This window comes from Aythya marila, assembly GCF_965140915.1.
Source record: "Aythya marila genome assembly, chromosome: 3".
NCBI lineage: Eukaryota > Metazoa > Chordata > Aves > Anseriformes > Anatidae > Aythya > Aythya marila.
This window is the reverse complement of record NC_139044.1, coordinates 98,874,129-98,889,750: the sequence shown is the minus strand read 5'-3', so window position 1 is coordinate 98,889,750 and position 15,622 is coordinate 98,874,129. Positions and strand designations below refer to the sequence as shown.

At 35.3% G+C, this 15,622-nt stretch overlaps 1 protein-coding gene across 2 annotated transcripts; it reads right to left on the bottom strand.

Annotated features, from left to right (window-relative positions):
• Window positions 1–254: 254 nt before the first annotated feature.
• ACP1 (acid phosphatase 1) lies at window positions 255–15,547 on the bottom strand. 2 transcript variants are annotated; one of them, XM_082755889.1, is made up of 6 exons: window positions 15,386–15,547; window positions 8,292–8,365; window positions 8,067–8,180; window positions 4,104–4,165; window positions 1,506–1,611; window positions 255–627 (listed from the first exon to the last, which is right to left on the bottom strand). In XM_082755889.1, the coding sequence occupies exons 1-6, from the start codon at window positions 15,426–15,428 to the stop codon at window positions 550–552; spliced, it is 477 nt and encodes a 158-aa protein (XP_082612015.1). In that variant the 5' UTR covers window positions 15,429–15,547; the 3' UTR covers window positions 255–549. The 2 variants fall into 2 exon arrangements, with proteins under 2 accessions (XP_082612015.1, XP_082612016.1); XM_082755890.1 differs by lacking the exon at window positions 8,067–8,180 and adding an exon at window positions 7,898–8,011.
• Between the last annotated feature and the right edge of the window lie 75 nt (window positions 15,548–15,622).

Genomic DNA, 15,622 nt, shown 5'->3' with positions numbered 1-15,622 from the left:
GCTTGAGCTCTGAAATAACGCTAAGAGTCAAAACAGTCAAAACCATGCCTGTCTTGTGGCAGGCAGTCCCTTTTTGTCCACCAGGCTCCATGTGAAACAGCTTCATTCCAAAAGTTGTCTAGGGATACTAGGATAACATGCCTAAGTTAACACACATCAACTATCATTTCACAGTTTCCAGTTCGTTTAAATTAACTAATGGCACAATAAGAAGACCTAATTTTGGTTTGTATAACACATAAAGAAGCAAGACATTACTTTTTACAGTGCTTCTGAGAAAGCACTGGAAGGGTTAACAGATAAATTTATTCTGAACAAGTACTTTGTTACATTAATGTGTGAGAAAATGGTTGATCATCTAATCCAACTTTAAAACTTCTCTATGTTTTTCTAATTAGATGACAGAAAAACTACAATAAAAATTAAACTGAAAAAGTTTTCAACCTACAGAAGAGGCATAATTTTACAATTTAAATACATCAATCAAGTAAACCTTACATATTTCAGGAGAAGCTAATTATTTTATTCTAGAAACAAAATGATGAAGCATTAATGAGGCTTCTCCAAAAATGCTTTACAGCATCTAACACACTGCTCGTAAACAGTTTCAAAGTCCTTTTCATTCCCCTAGAAAAAAAAAAAAAGAGGAAAAAGAATGTAAGTATACTAATACCATCTCAAACAAAAACATTTTGCAAGCTGGTTTTCTGTTGTCAGTAATGGCAAATAACTTGAATTAAGGAACAAGAACAGTACAAATACATGGTAATAGTTGTAGCATGTTTCCTCCCTAATTTGAGCTACCAGTGTCTCAGGAATTTCCATAGCTGAACGCTCTTTGTACTCAGGAGCCCTGGATGATCTTTCCTTCATGTTTTTTTTTTCCCCATTCAATTTTGAAGCCCTTATAAGATTTTTTTTTTCTTCTTTACATTCACAGTATCCTGTCATGTTGAGTTTCACAGTTAAACAAAGCACCATGTGGAAACAAATACCTCTTTTTGTTTTGAACATGTCTCCTACAAACCCATTTGACGTTCTCTACTTCTTGTGTAATGAATAGCAATTCCTTACTGGTACCTTCTTCCATTAATACCAGTTTTACAGAACCCCACTACATCTTTTTCCACTTCTCTGTCCTAAACTGAAGGATACTAATCTAATTGATTGCTCTTGGCTAATATTATTCAACATCTTTGACTACCCCATATCTTTGTCTCTGTTTTTCCTAATTATGTTATCTTTGCAAGGACACTGACCATGGAGAGCTTCACTTAATATTCAAAATACAGGTGCATTATGAACTTAAATAATTTCTGTAATAATAAAGATGGTTTCCTTTCATATTTCAGTAGTTTATATTGGTTTGTTAACTCTTTAAAAAACAAAAAACATTTGGCTTTGCATATTATCAGATTAAACATTATAAGAAAACTGCGGGATCTAGCAAGGTTATGTACTATACATACAGGATTTTTAATCAAGCTAACCAGAGAAATTCTTACATAGTATGGATCTTCAATAATAAGTTGTTTCTGTGGATCATATGTCCCAAGTAGTTCAATTTTGGCCTTGCAGTCTTTAACCTGGTTGCTTTTCCTTTTCAGATCTCTGGAGAAAAAAAAAAAAAAAAGTAAATGTTATCAATTTCTCTTCAGAATTTGTTGGTATTAGATATTAATGTTTCTAGAGAACACAGGAAAATAATATCCTTCTGAACTCAGTTAATTCTGTCGACTTTCTATGCTGCTCCTTTTTTTTCCTTCTTTTTTTCTTTTTCTTTTTTTTTTTTAATTGAGAATCAAGGGCATATGTAAATTTAGTTCAGAGTATAAGAAAACAGGCACTTAACTCAAGGCTTAACAGAAGCTTTTAGCAGTAAGTTTATCACCTTCTTCCTCAAATAATTCATTTAGTATTTTCAATGTCCACCTTTAGCTCACATTGAATAACAATAATGAAGATTATCTACATATTTTTTTTCAAAATTGAGGAAGCTTCCTTCATGGGTTAAAAATTTTCTTAATTGGTATGTTGCAAGGTCTTTTGATGCTGCCTCTAACTCCTGTGAAGTCCTTCTACAGTTAGTTAGCAGAGAACAATAAATTCATTAGATGTCTTCCCTTTGACATATTTTAACATTTTAGCAATCATCACATCTTTTACATTGCCTCCCATTGACAGAGCATATTTTTTTTGAACCAGTCTTTTCCCCATATACTTACAAACAGCCATCCATCACCCCAAATGCAGTTAAAATGCACCTCTCATCACCTTCAGATTAAAAGATGCTGAGTACCATGATTCTGACAAACAGCTGGAACATGTTAAGTTCTTTTAACTTATCTATATATCTCTATACCAAATCATCATTTTACTTACTCAGTGTTGAAAAAGTTTAAAGTGGTTTGCAATTGGTAATAAGAAATAATTCTCTGCAGAATATTCTTTCTAATAGTTAAGTACTGAGCAGGGCTTCCGAAAGCACAGACTGTATTTCTAAATTTCATACAGTCCTATGGATGAGATGCATATATCAAGTATAACATTCCCTTCAATAGAATGCAAAGTACACTACAACTGACAGTACTTTTTATAGTTCATAGGAAAAAAAATATACATACTTAGTCATAAGCATAATCAGTTTCAAGAACTTAATTTCTGATTTATTAATTCTAATTAATGAAGAAATTAATTTCATAGCTTTTAGATAGACAAAACAGCAGTGAGACTACAATACTGCTTTTCTATAAATAAAAGTCAGGACTCTATCAGGTAAGAAGTTATTGCTTGAATTTATAGATTTATAAAAAAAAAAAAAAAAAGAAAAGAAAAGAAAGGCAGCCCTCTGCATGTTGACAACATTTTTATTTTTAGAGGACAAGAAGGATGTTTGAAGACTGTCATCTTATACATCCACCCAATTACAGTCATTTGCTTCAAGTCTTTTGGCATACCACCTAATGAACAGGAGGGGGCCAAGTGGCTCTGGTACTACAGAAAAAGAGATGTTCCTTATCTCCCTTTTCTGATATGACAGGCACTCACTCCATCAGCACCTGGAACCAGCTACAAACATGTATTCCTGGGACAATGGCTGAATTAGATTCACATTTAAGATGAAACTTAGAAGTGTGGCAGAACCCCTAATTCTGTCATAGTTGTTATGTTTTGTCTGCTTTACAGCTCATACATAAATGAAAACTTACTTTGGTATTAACAATTTAAGAATGTGAATGAAACTACAGTAAGCAGTCACCTCTTCGCCTGACGCACTGTAATCAAGCCAAGTTTTAGTGCACGGCATCCGTGAATAAAAGGCATAACAGAGGTCACTCAAAACATTCTGGAAAATTCAACAAATGATACTTCCTTCAGAAAAGAGGTTCTGGTTCTTAAAGTCTTTAAGTGTTACTAATACGGTTTTCTTTCTTTGTTTTATTAGGTTTACAGTTTATAGTCTTTAAAAACACTTAGACTTGCGATTATTAAAACTCTCTTCCTTAATCCTAATCATAAATACGTATGTAATTAAGTAGAAATTTTGCTAATGACATCTAAATTATCTAGGCATCTACTTCACCTAATCTTTCTTAAACTCAACTCATCTCAAAGATGCACTTAATTAAAACCATGGGAAACAGCAGCAAACAACAAGATTTCCCCCAGCTAACGACTTAAATTATTACTGAGCTCGCTATTTCCATTAAAATAAAAAGAGCGGGGGGAAGGGAGGCACACGTATTTAATCCCTTGCAGGTTTTTGGTGTCTTTTAGATCCTATGTAATCAGAAAACCAGATCACTTGGATCAAAAGACAGCGTCCTTGTTCTTAACTACACAGGCATCAGCTACACTTGTGTAACACAAAGCATACTAAACTTCCTTTTCCTTAATCTTGACTGGCATGTATAACACTAATTAAACACTGAATTTTAGCTCATTAAACATATAAGAAATGAAGAATCCCTCTATTGCAGTATCATTACAATACCCCCCAAAACAAGACAAGCTAAATAGTAAAACATGACATCTTCAAAGTGACTTGTGAGCTAGCACTACAAGCAATCCAAATTAATTTGTTCCATTTATTCATACATTACCTTAGATTGCTTTCATCCATGCAAAGTATATAATCAAAGCTCTGGAAATCATCTTTGGTAATCTAGAATTAAAAACATATGTTTTAGCCTACAAACTATGATTATAAAAAAGAGGAAAAAGTATTTTCAAGTTTCGTAGTTCTGATTTATTAAAAAAGACACATAAGGAGTGAAACTGCACATCCTTCATCAACTTGTACAATAGTTGAAGGTATTTTAAATCCGCCATGATTATTTATCCATTTCTACAAGTTTTCCCACACAAAAGTGGGTTAGCTATTTTACTGATACTTTGATAATCAGGAAGAATAAATGGAATAAAATCTATGAGTTCACATTAAAGACAGCATTTCACGCATATTCCTAGGTGTAGTATTGTAATGAAAAAACTTTGAAAGTTTCTTCAGTACAAGCTTTTCTGGCAGGTGTCTGGGAAGAATGGGCTAGAGAAATGAAGAAGCAAGAGAACAGACATATTATCCTATAAGCTACTAATTTATAAAAATATTTACATATTTGAAAAAATAGCAAAGTGCTTATTTGTGTGTAAACAGCAAATTAAGTGCTGCTGCATAATAGGGCATAAGAAAAGACTTTCAGAAATTATCACTAGACTAGGCCTTAAATGAAACATTTCACACCAAGAGAACTGGATGAGGGGCAAAAGGGAGGAGCATTTGAAAAGAAAGGGTTAATAGTGAAAACTAATGCAGACTTGTTTATTACCACAGTAAAAATATTTGCTGTATTCATGCTGTGCCTTTGACCTAAGAAAATATTTTTACAGTAGAAATAGCTCTGTTTTCCTGGCAACTCTAACAGAATCTCTACAAGCTTCTTCTGGTTGCTCTACACAGCTAAACAGTGCCCCTGTGAAAACTAAGTTGGCATAGATTTATTTGTAGTGCAGACACAGACAAAAATTACAAAAAGCAAAAGATCAAAGGTAAAACACACCTGCCACACTTCCCAATCTTTGTATACTTTGAGAACATGACAGTTACTACCCTATGAATCAGCACTAACACTGATCCAAATGCTGTCCTAATAACAGTATTACTACTGGTTAGCTTGTGCTCTTCCATAGATACGAGATACAAAAAGCATAATTCAGTAAATACTGATGAAGATATTCCTCAAAACTACAGAAAATTGGTATTTGTGGGGAAGGACCTGAACAGGCAGTAAAAATAAATGTACGTTTTTGAGAAGTAGCGGCAAGCTCAAGCAGTCAACTACACAGAAAAAGTGTGTAGTATCCAAAAAAAAAACAAAACATATAACCATTATTAAAGACCATCAGTGGAGAAACACATGATCATTCCAATTTGTCTGTTAAGCATTTGCCTTTATTTTCAGAAGGGTAATCTCTTTTCTCTGCCTTAAAAAAAAAAAAAAAAAAAAGGAGAGATGCAGTAGTCTTCAAATTTATCCAACTATGAAACAATGTTTAATACAACCTTCCTCTAATCTCAGTTTCACAATTAAGGCAAATGCTCGATATGAGTCATACTGAAATCAATTTTGACCTCAGCATGAATGGAAGCGAAACTGATGAATTCATATCTCTTTTGTGCACGAAGACTACGAGCTTAGAGAATTTCAATGGGTGTATAAACAGACAGCAATGTACCATCAACTAAAATGTTAGCATTTTATATATACATATATATATTTATACTGCATTTTTTATTTAAAGTTTGATCGAACAATCAGTATGATGAACATCACCTATGTAGGATGTAACCAGTTTAACACTCTATCTTATATAAATCATTCTTTTGGTAGCTATTGGATTAAAAGAAGAGATACAATCCATAATTATGATAATTATGCACAAAATTACATGAAGGAAAGTGCTTTTCACTGGGTAAGTTTCCCACAAGAATGAAGAGGATAATTGTAGGAGGTAGTCATCTTACGACAGTATTTGGAGATAAGAGAAGAAAAATCCCTCCTTTCTATTTCTGCAGCTCCTAGGTTAAATCTTTCTCAATCTGTTCTGAAGCAGCATAATCATACACAAAATTCTATCCTTGAGTTTGTGTCTACAAGCAAAACAAATACACTTCTGCTTGTACTAACCTGACCATTCTGCAAAGCCATACTTTACGCTGTTGAGTCCCTCTCTTTCTGGAGGTACTACAAGACCACGTCAGCTCTACCCATTTTGGAGTATCAGCAGAGACTATTTGACAGAAGTTTGAAAAAAATACTGGATTTACATAGTTAACATCAGTGCAAAACGAACAGTTACTTGCAGTTCAGGGACTCAATTTTTGTATTTTTGCTTTTTAATAAAAGAAGCTGGTTGTGCTGGGATGTTTTTACACAAATTTTCATCCTGTTACTCTTTCTATTTATTGTCTCATTCTTTTTAATTTTCCTTCCTTGCATATTTAACGTTTCTCTTCTACTTCAGAAGTCTTTTCATTTGCCAGACATATAAACAAATAACTTCATTAAGGTGTTTTCATTCCCTCTCCTCAGAGTTCTTTCAAGGCAAGAGGATCAGATGTTTTTGGATGCTTTGCTGTGCCTTAAGTGCCCACAAACTGGTCTAGTAATACCCAAGGACAGTTCTCAAGTTTCCAAGTCTCATCTTTTAAGAATACAAACACGTTGCACTACTGTGACTGAAACACTGAGTGATTAGTTTGAGTACCATTTCGCTTGCATAATGATAAACAACGCTGTTTGTAAGCACTAATAAATAACAACTCCAGAACCAGGAAAAGATCACAACATCAGGCCTTTCCTACTAATTATTCTAATAGCAAAACATTAAAAATCTGGAATGGTATTATGCTCAGTCCTGTTTGCATTATTACATAACAGAGATTAGCATCAGCAAAGGTCAGCAGAGAGCAATTGACTAATGAGGGAATTTATTTTAAAAAGTTGAAGAACTAACCATGCACTCCTTGAAAGTGAAGAAAGTAAATATGACCTCAGGAAGGTCTGGTAAAATTCAGAAGGGATCAGAAAAGAAAGACAATAACAAGACTACTTGATCGTTTTGTCAGTAGATGAAGTAGTCACATAAAGTCGAGCTAAGTAAAGGTGAAATCCTAAAGGAATATCTTGTATCCAGAGAACAGTTAACTCAAGTAAGTTATGTGCATTTATTTGAGTGTCTGAATGATTTAAATAGATGCAGGCGCGTTTATTTTCCATCTCTCTGGAGTGCCACACGGAACTAAACTTTTTGTTAATGAAAACTGGGATGAGCTTTGGTAAAACAGAGGATTTCACTAAGGAAAAAAATCATCTCTGATTTAAGAATGTTTCAAGGGTATGTTTTCCTCTGAAGTCACCACCAACTGTACTATCTATCCTGGGTTTGAGTGCCTTAGTATAAAGATATTCACGAAAGAACAGAATCTTTTTATGATGGGTAAACAGGCATTCTGCTTCTTTTTGGACCTGCTACAATGCAACTTCTCGCTGAAAGAAGCATCACAGATGCTTCTAAGTGCACTAAGTTCACTTTTTAATATTATTCAAAAATGTTTCATAAAAATGCCGATCATACTAAACACCCAAATGTAGGATTTTTCTTTAACAGAAAAGCTGCTCCAATACTTCTTAGTTATAGTTCCAATGAAACTTAACAAGAAATTCACTAACCTCAACTGCGAGGGTTAGGCCACTTGGGAGTCCTTTAAGAAACTGCACATAGTATTTATTATCTGATGCTTAACCACACACTGGTCAAATGACTTCTGTGATGTAATGGTTAGCACTAAAGAAAGCATGGGTATGAACAAGAAAGAAAATATACTCTCTTCTACCTGCCGTGCTTTATGTGCTGTCTCAATGCCATGATTTCTTAGACAGCTTAAAGCCCTTGCATCTGGGGAGCGCCCCACGTTCCAGTCTGAAACGGCAGCACTGTCTGTCATCCACTGTAAGAACAAAACAAATACATATACACATTTAAAGAAAATTAAAGTACAGTACCTGCCTGGCAATATGATTCATGGTAATGCCATGCTTCTTCATGCAAGTCTGTCCTCGATAGTCAGGAGGGTTTCCTATTTCATAGGCAGATGTTGCTGCACTGTCTATCCTCCACTACAGAAAAACAAATTTACATTTTTATGTTTCCTTTCACACTGCTTATATTTGTACTAACTGGCTACAAGACTGTTATTTCAAAGGCAAGAACAGGAATAAACAGCTTACCTTATTTTCAACTTTTTCATCAGTTACAAGTTTTCTAAAAACTGCTTCAGCTATTGGAGATCGACAAATGTTTCCTATAGAAACAGGAGATTAAAGTAAAATTTAAGATGATTAAAAACAAAAAAAAATCAATAACTGTGTGGATTTGTCAGCACAGATCAGATGAAAGATTTTTATTTACTTGGGTAGAATGTGGATTGCTGATGTTATTGTAACTCAGATTCTGCAAGAGTGGAAACATAATATCCATTAGTCTCTTGAAACAGGTATTATTATATGAAAACATAAAACTTTTTAAAATAAATAGGAGGAGTATTGTGTAAGCACATTTCTCTTTTCTCCTCCTTCACAGAGGTTCTGTGATCACAGAAGACAAAAGGCAGGCAAAATTACAAAATTTAAATGACAGCAAAGTTCTTCCACACTGGCAAATTTCAACTAATGCATTACTGGAGAATCTATAAATATTTGCCTCAAATATTTACATTACTACCCACCTGTTAACAGAAACCTTTTGGACAATTCCAAAATACAACCACCACCAGGATGGAACCAAACTACTGAAACGGCTGAACACATAGTAGAAATCCTCCTGACCACTGATGAGAAGTCACTTCAGGTCAAACTGAATCCTCAACAAGAGCAGCTTCCAAATATTAATTCCACCCCCAACTCCTCACCCCCAAAAGAGAAGTCAATGAAACAAGTTCTCAACAAACTTCAGGAAAAGATTTTTTTTTCTTTCTTTTTCGTCCAAAATACAGAGGATTAGTAATGAAAGGTAACATGGCAAAGCTGAAGTACTGTCAGTCAGCCTAAGGTGCCTGTACTAATTTCAGAAATAGAAACTCAGTCTTGCCTTCCGGTGGCAACCAGTTACACCAGCCAGTTGATCTGACCTTATTTTCAGAAACTATTTCAACAATGAAGTAGTGCCCAATAATAAAATAATTATACTACTAATAAAAATACTTAAAAAACGAAATAATAGGTCCAAAGTATTTCTGCTCTATTTTGAAGCTGTATGTAGCTGGGTTAACCACTTCCCAAACCTGCATGCAAAAACAGTCTTTGAAAAAAGAAAAACATCTCAATAAATAAATAAATAAACCTATTCAACTTTACTTGAACTTCCTATCCTTTCATCCTTTCATATGAGAAACTAGATGCATATTTATAGTTGATACATTATCCACATCCACAATAAATCATACAAACTTCCACTTTCCATCAAAGAATATGATAGTCCATAGTTCATTCATAGCTGAATTCTGATCAATGAAGTATGAAATAACAAGTGGTAGCACTCAATTCTATACCTTAAAAAAAATAATAATACAAAGATCAGTTCTGCTACTGATTAAATTCCTTCCAAATTTCAAACAGTAAAAAAAAAAAAAAAAAATTTTTAAAAAATGCCCACAAATGGAACTAAACTGCTGACACCAAAAGACTTACAGATCAAGCACTCAGCAAAATACCAAGGTGGATATTTCACTACTAAAGAGGAAGAAGCTGCTTTGACCTCCAGGTCATAATTAAATAACTTGTTGTCAGTCATGCCAACTATTAAAAAAAGTAGGTGGGAAGTAAAACTACAAAGCTTTAGAGTGCACCAAAATGATAGAATGAATTAAATTAATTTTGATGGCAAATCTTTTTCCAGGGGAAAACATACTATTTCCTTTACTTGAACTAGCTTATTCCAAGCAAGGAAACTAAACTGGTCTTGAAAGAAAAATAAAACAGTTAAAATTTGTTTGCATTTATAAAGTGAGAACAGAGATTAATATTTATTATAAAAATGATAAAGAATGTGGTAGGTTATAGAAATAAAAACCACTTAATTTAATTGAATGAATTAAGCATTAAATTATAATTTTAAGAGGAATGGAACATGGCAACATCCAGCTTAAGACAGAAAAGAACCGTTGTAGTCAGCAAGTCCAATCCTCTGATACTGCAGGCATATACGGCACCACATCTCTTATAAACACATTAGGCTCTCTTTTAAAAGCATCATCTATCTTAAAAGGCTGCTCCAGAAACTCATTTCCTGCAGTAGCCAGAACCTTTCCAATCCCCACTTAATATTTATACTTGGAAGTCAATGCTCATTTGGTCTTGGTTAACATCACTCTGTAGCTTAAAAACTTTCCTTCCCTTCAACAGATACAGAGCTCTTGTCAAGCACAGTTGTGCTAATCTAAACAAACTGAGCTCCTGGCCTCCTTTTGAAATTAATTTACCCTTATCTAATTGCTCCTGTTAAGCCAAATTTAAACAAATAAATTCAATAATTTTGAATTCCCAAACACTGGCAAATAAAACCAATGATATTCCAGGATTCTTTTTTTCTTTTTCTTTTTTAATCAATTTGGTCCACTAAATAAATAAATAAATAAATAAAAAGTCCCCAAATATTTACTTAGTCCTTTTGAAAACAACCTAAGACAACTTCTGTGATCACATCTGCTTCCTTCACGAGTATCAAATTTGGGGTCATACTACCCACTTCTAATCTGCCCATTCCCTCTTTTGCTCCGTTGCTTCCAAACTATTACATTCTGCTTCCATTACACCAGCTGTTGGGGACATTCAGTTCTTCCTGTATGTTATTTTTCCTTTGTATGAATTTTACCACGTAACTGTGCATGATCAGTAAATTTAATTACTATGCTTAATATTTCAGTAATTCCAGAATTTCAGAATGATACTTTGGAAATAAAATCTTCACAGATTTTTCTGTTTAACCTTCTCCTTTATCTGACTTGAATCACCTTCTGACTTGTTCCAAATCATTTTCACTCTTCTATAATGTGCTCACAACTTAAAATAAATGTAATGTCTGAATATCTTTGATCATACCACATCAGGTATCACCACGAATGGCAACACAAACATTGATTACATATATAACTACCATACTTCTAGCAATGCCTAGGAACTGAAGTCACATAATTTATTAAATATTTGTAACTTAATTTGTAATTTAAAAATTTATGTCTTCCATGACAACACATTCCAGGTATTACCAGAGGTATTAATTAACACTGCTGCAGAATCATTGTCACCATTCAAGTGTATTCACAGGGACTATGGACAGAATCCCAGAACTGACTTAACAGCTCTCTTCTCCTTATATTCTGCAGTATTATTTTCATCCTAACAAATTATTTTTATCTGTGATACTCCTTGTGACATTACAGCTCATCCCGTCTTTAACGTTACTGTGACACATGCAAACTGCAACTCTTATTTCTTATAGTCATCGCCCCTTTCCCACAGGATAACTTCTATCCATTTATATTCAGTTTTGCAACCCACTGTTGTCTCTTCAGTCTTCACTGAGGTTCTTTGCACATGCTCCGTATTTCCTAAGCTAAGGTTTGACTGTCATAATTGTGGAACAAAAGGAAAAATTTCACAAAGATTCAAAGGAGGACTACCTTCCTCCTTGGACTTAAAACATATTTTCCTTATATGTTATCTACTGCTTCCTTAGCATTGATTTTATCAATCTTCTCCTCCTCTGGTATTCCTTTTTCCTTCACTGATCAGTCTCCTTCTAACTGATCTAATCATGCTTTCTTTATGTATAAGGTAATGGTATTGAAGTTCTCTGAATCTCTATCTCCTCCCTTCATTTTTTAGATTTCCATCTCTTCATATAGGATCCAAGGTACCCAGAAAGAGCCTTCCCATTGAAATAAATCCTATAAACATCAAATATAATGATTCAAGGGTGAAAGACAAACTTCAATTACAGAATCAGTACCGAAACTGTTGCCTGCTTTTACAAAGCCATGCTTTCTCACTCATTTCCCAAGGACAAGACTTCTACTGCCTATTACCCAGCCAGCTCAGTTTTTGAGTTCTTCCAGTCCATGATTTAATCTTTGGTCTATTCCTGTACAGAAATAGAAACATCACTTCTCCCATCAGGAAAGACAACTTGACTGCATTTCAAGCTCAGGCCTGTTGGTCGTCTCTACAAAACTGCCAATCTTATCATCCACTCTCTCAATCTGTTTTGTATCGTCATTGTTCCTTATTCTGCTCTCTAACTCTTTCACATTCTTTGTCTTCCCCAAATGTGAACAGATGCTCTTCTCTTCTGTTACAAACAGCAGATGGAATAACAAAGGAAGAAGTTTTACTAGCTTTCATCCTCCCACATTTAAAAACCCACTTTCAATTCCATGTGTAGTCAGTTCATCTAAGTCATTATCATACTACTTCCTAATGTAATTTGCATTGTCCAATAACTTACCATCAGGCCTCCCTCAGCAGCAAGTGTTCAAAACTTCCCTACTCCGTGCCATCACGTACTCAAATCCCTGCCTGAACTTCATCATGGTTCCCAGTCATGTCACCGTATCTTCTCTGCAGTCAAGCCTGTCTGCAGACACTACTGGATTGTTATGCTTTCTTTTCACAGCAAGCTAAAAGCTCCTCAGTAAAAATAAGTTCTCGATGCATAAGCACCCACCCGCAACAATCTGACTCCTATTTTTAGGCATACACCATAATCTTATTTTCCTATTCTAAGATGGCTTTTATGACCATGCCTTCAACTCTCTAGTTCTCCTGTATCATTCTGAAACAGATTAAACAAGACACTGCATTCAAACAGCTATCTTACCACAGAAGTAAGGTATTTTCCTTACCATTTTCCTCTCTACCATTCTCTTCTTTATCCAAAAATTGTATTAGTTCTTTTTGTCAGCTCACCGAGAACCCTCATGAAAGCAGCTGTTTAGGACCTCTTTGATGTCTTACCAAAGCTACTGCTTTCTCATTGGCCATATTTAAAAGTATATATTGGGTTGTGACAACTGAATCAGGAAACTCAAACCTTTTTGTGAGAAGTGTCGTTTCCTCATACCCAATAAATTCATTGTCATTTTAGAAAAGATGTTATGCAATTTTGGATGGCAGCATTCATACTCAATGAATGCTCATTCATACAACAAACACCAACTTCTTTTTTTTTTGTCAACTTTTGGACACTCCCCATATCACTTTGCTGAACCATTTGTCTAGCAACTACTCCTCCATGCATGGACACCAACTTCTGGTCTAAGATACCCATACAGCTTGTTATGTTATAGTGGACAAGTCACAAAGAGGATAACTTATATAACATGGCATCATATTAAGTTCATTTCTAGAGCTCAATCATTAATTAGATGAGCTACGTAAGTGTAAAAAGAGAAAATTGCTTTCTGGTCCACCTCCAATGTTAATTCTTCGCTTTAAATGAAAAAAAATATATATTTCCAGGTGCCTTTTCATATTCTGTAATTAAATATGCTGCTGGATCCTCCATCTATTTCTTAGTGATGAGGAACTCTTATCATTAATGTAATTATGCACATTAACTAGATTATATTTTGTTGTGTAATATCTGTTTACCTCATTACAAACAAAGAATAGAGTAAATGGATATTTTAATAACAGGTTTCTTTCAAAATAATGTAGAAAGAAAATATAATTTTTCATGAAGGCTTGTACTTTTGGGGATTTGCTCTTGCTGAATGTGGGAGAACATCTGAACTAATACACTTCATTAATTAGCAAGGAATATTACAGGTAAAGTCAGTTCAAGACATCTACTCAACAGTCTTTTCAGCAATAAACATAGGTTATTCTAATCGAAAGTTGGGGGGGAACAACCATTAAGACATAATCATTGCTTTTCAAGACTAATTAAAAATATTAAGCAAACTTTTTGGAAGAAGAAGACAGAAGTTGCCTTAACTGAAATACCTATTTGACCACAAAAAATAAGAGCCTTTTGTGTCTATTAGCTTGTATGTTACATGCCACATACCATTAGATTGTATTTTTTATAACCCTGTAACAGAAAAGAGGAAATTTCAAAGATATTTGCAACATTTATTTTTCAAAATTTCATCTTGTAAACATCAGCCCTTTTTAATTTGTTCATTCTTTCCTCAAATGTAGGATCATAGATCACTCTACACCTAAATTATCTTCTGTCAATGATGGCTGCTCAGAGTCCCAACTGGATTGTCTCAACGTGTTACAGTGCAAATCACCATCATGGCCTTATAGACCTGTCTATACATAGGAATTGTTTTATAAAGACTACCACTGCCCTTAGAACATACTGCATGCATGTTAACATGATGTTTTTATACAGAGATATTTATACAGAGATATTTATGTAGGCCACTGGCTCCCAAACATACACCAACTGATAATTCCTTATCTAAAGGATGTTTTTCCCGAAGTTACGACTACAGCTTGCTTTTACAGTAAGGTAAATATCAAAACATATTTTACTAAACTAAACTTGTTTTGCTGTTTGACTAATCCCGATTTCTCCTGTTACAACAGCAAAAAAGCACTTAGCAAAAATAACTAAATAATTAAATAAATAATATTAGCTAATAGTTTTGTAACGAAACTGGCAAAATGCCAAGGATTCACAGGGATGACATTCGAGCATATAAGTAAGACTATAAAAGCTAGGTGGCAGACAATATCAAAAGCCCTACTAGATCAGAGCTGTGAGCCCTCCAGCCTGTTATCTCTGAGAGAGAGCGGACGTTTTGGGGAAGTATGTACCCAGGAAGGTGCATGGCCACGTAACCCCTGCGGTGGGGTTGGCATTTTGTGCTTGTGAGGAAGCAGAAGATTGCTGTGCTGGTTGGGAACCAACTGTCCTGAGCTTCTGGAAAGCCTGCAAACCCTTTCTGATCCCTCCACAGTCGTTTCCATGACTTCTCACGAAATGAGATTCAGAACTAAACACACGCCACACGCTTTAATTTTCTTTTAACCTGCTGCCTACCTTTCCATTTAGGCAGCTCTTCAAAACAACAACAACAACAAAAGAAGACTTTATTATTTTCACTCCTTCCCACGATGGCCAGAACCGCACAGTCCCATGTCCGCCCCCCACCACGCTCCTCGTACCTCAGGCCCCACCGTGTCTCCCCGGCTTCGCGCCGACCCTATCGCCTACTCCAGCCGCCCTTACCCCCGATCCCTGTCCCTGATCCCTGTTCCTGATCCCTGCACCCGATCCCAGATCGCCGACCCCAGCCGCCCGCCCCGCTCACCCAGGCACACGAACAGCACGGACTTCGCCTCCCCCGACGCCATCTTCTCCGCTGGGGAGGAGGAAGGAGGCGGGGGAGGGGGGGCCTCGCTATCTGTCGCGCCGCCTCGCTTTACGACTACAGCCGGCCTCGTTTTTTGCCTGATTTGAGAGAAAACAGAGGGAAAAAAAAAAAAATAATAAAAAAGTCAAACCGTGAAAACAAAAAAACACGCGCTGGGGGAGGCGGGAGGGCACG

Coding starts and splice junctions, on each gene's coding strand:
- ACP1 (XM_082755889.1), bottom strand. CDS start 15,428: ATGGCGTCGGGGGAGGCGAAGTCCGTGCTGTTCGTGTGCCTGG. Junction 1,612..4,103: donor ATGGATGAAAGCAATCTAAG/GTAATGTATGAA, acceptor TTTTTTCTCCAG/AGATCTGAAAAGGAAAAGCA. Junction 628..1,505: donor TTATTGAAGATCCATACTAT/GTAAGAATTTCT, acceptor TTTTTTTTCTAG/GGGAATGAAAAGGACTTTGA.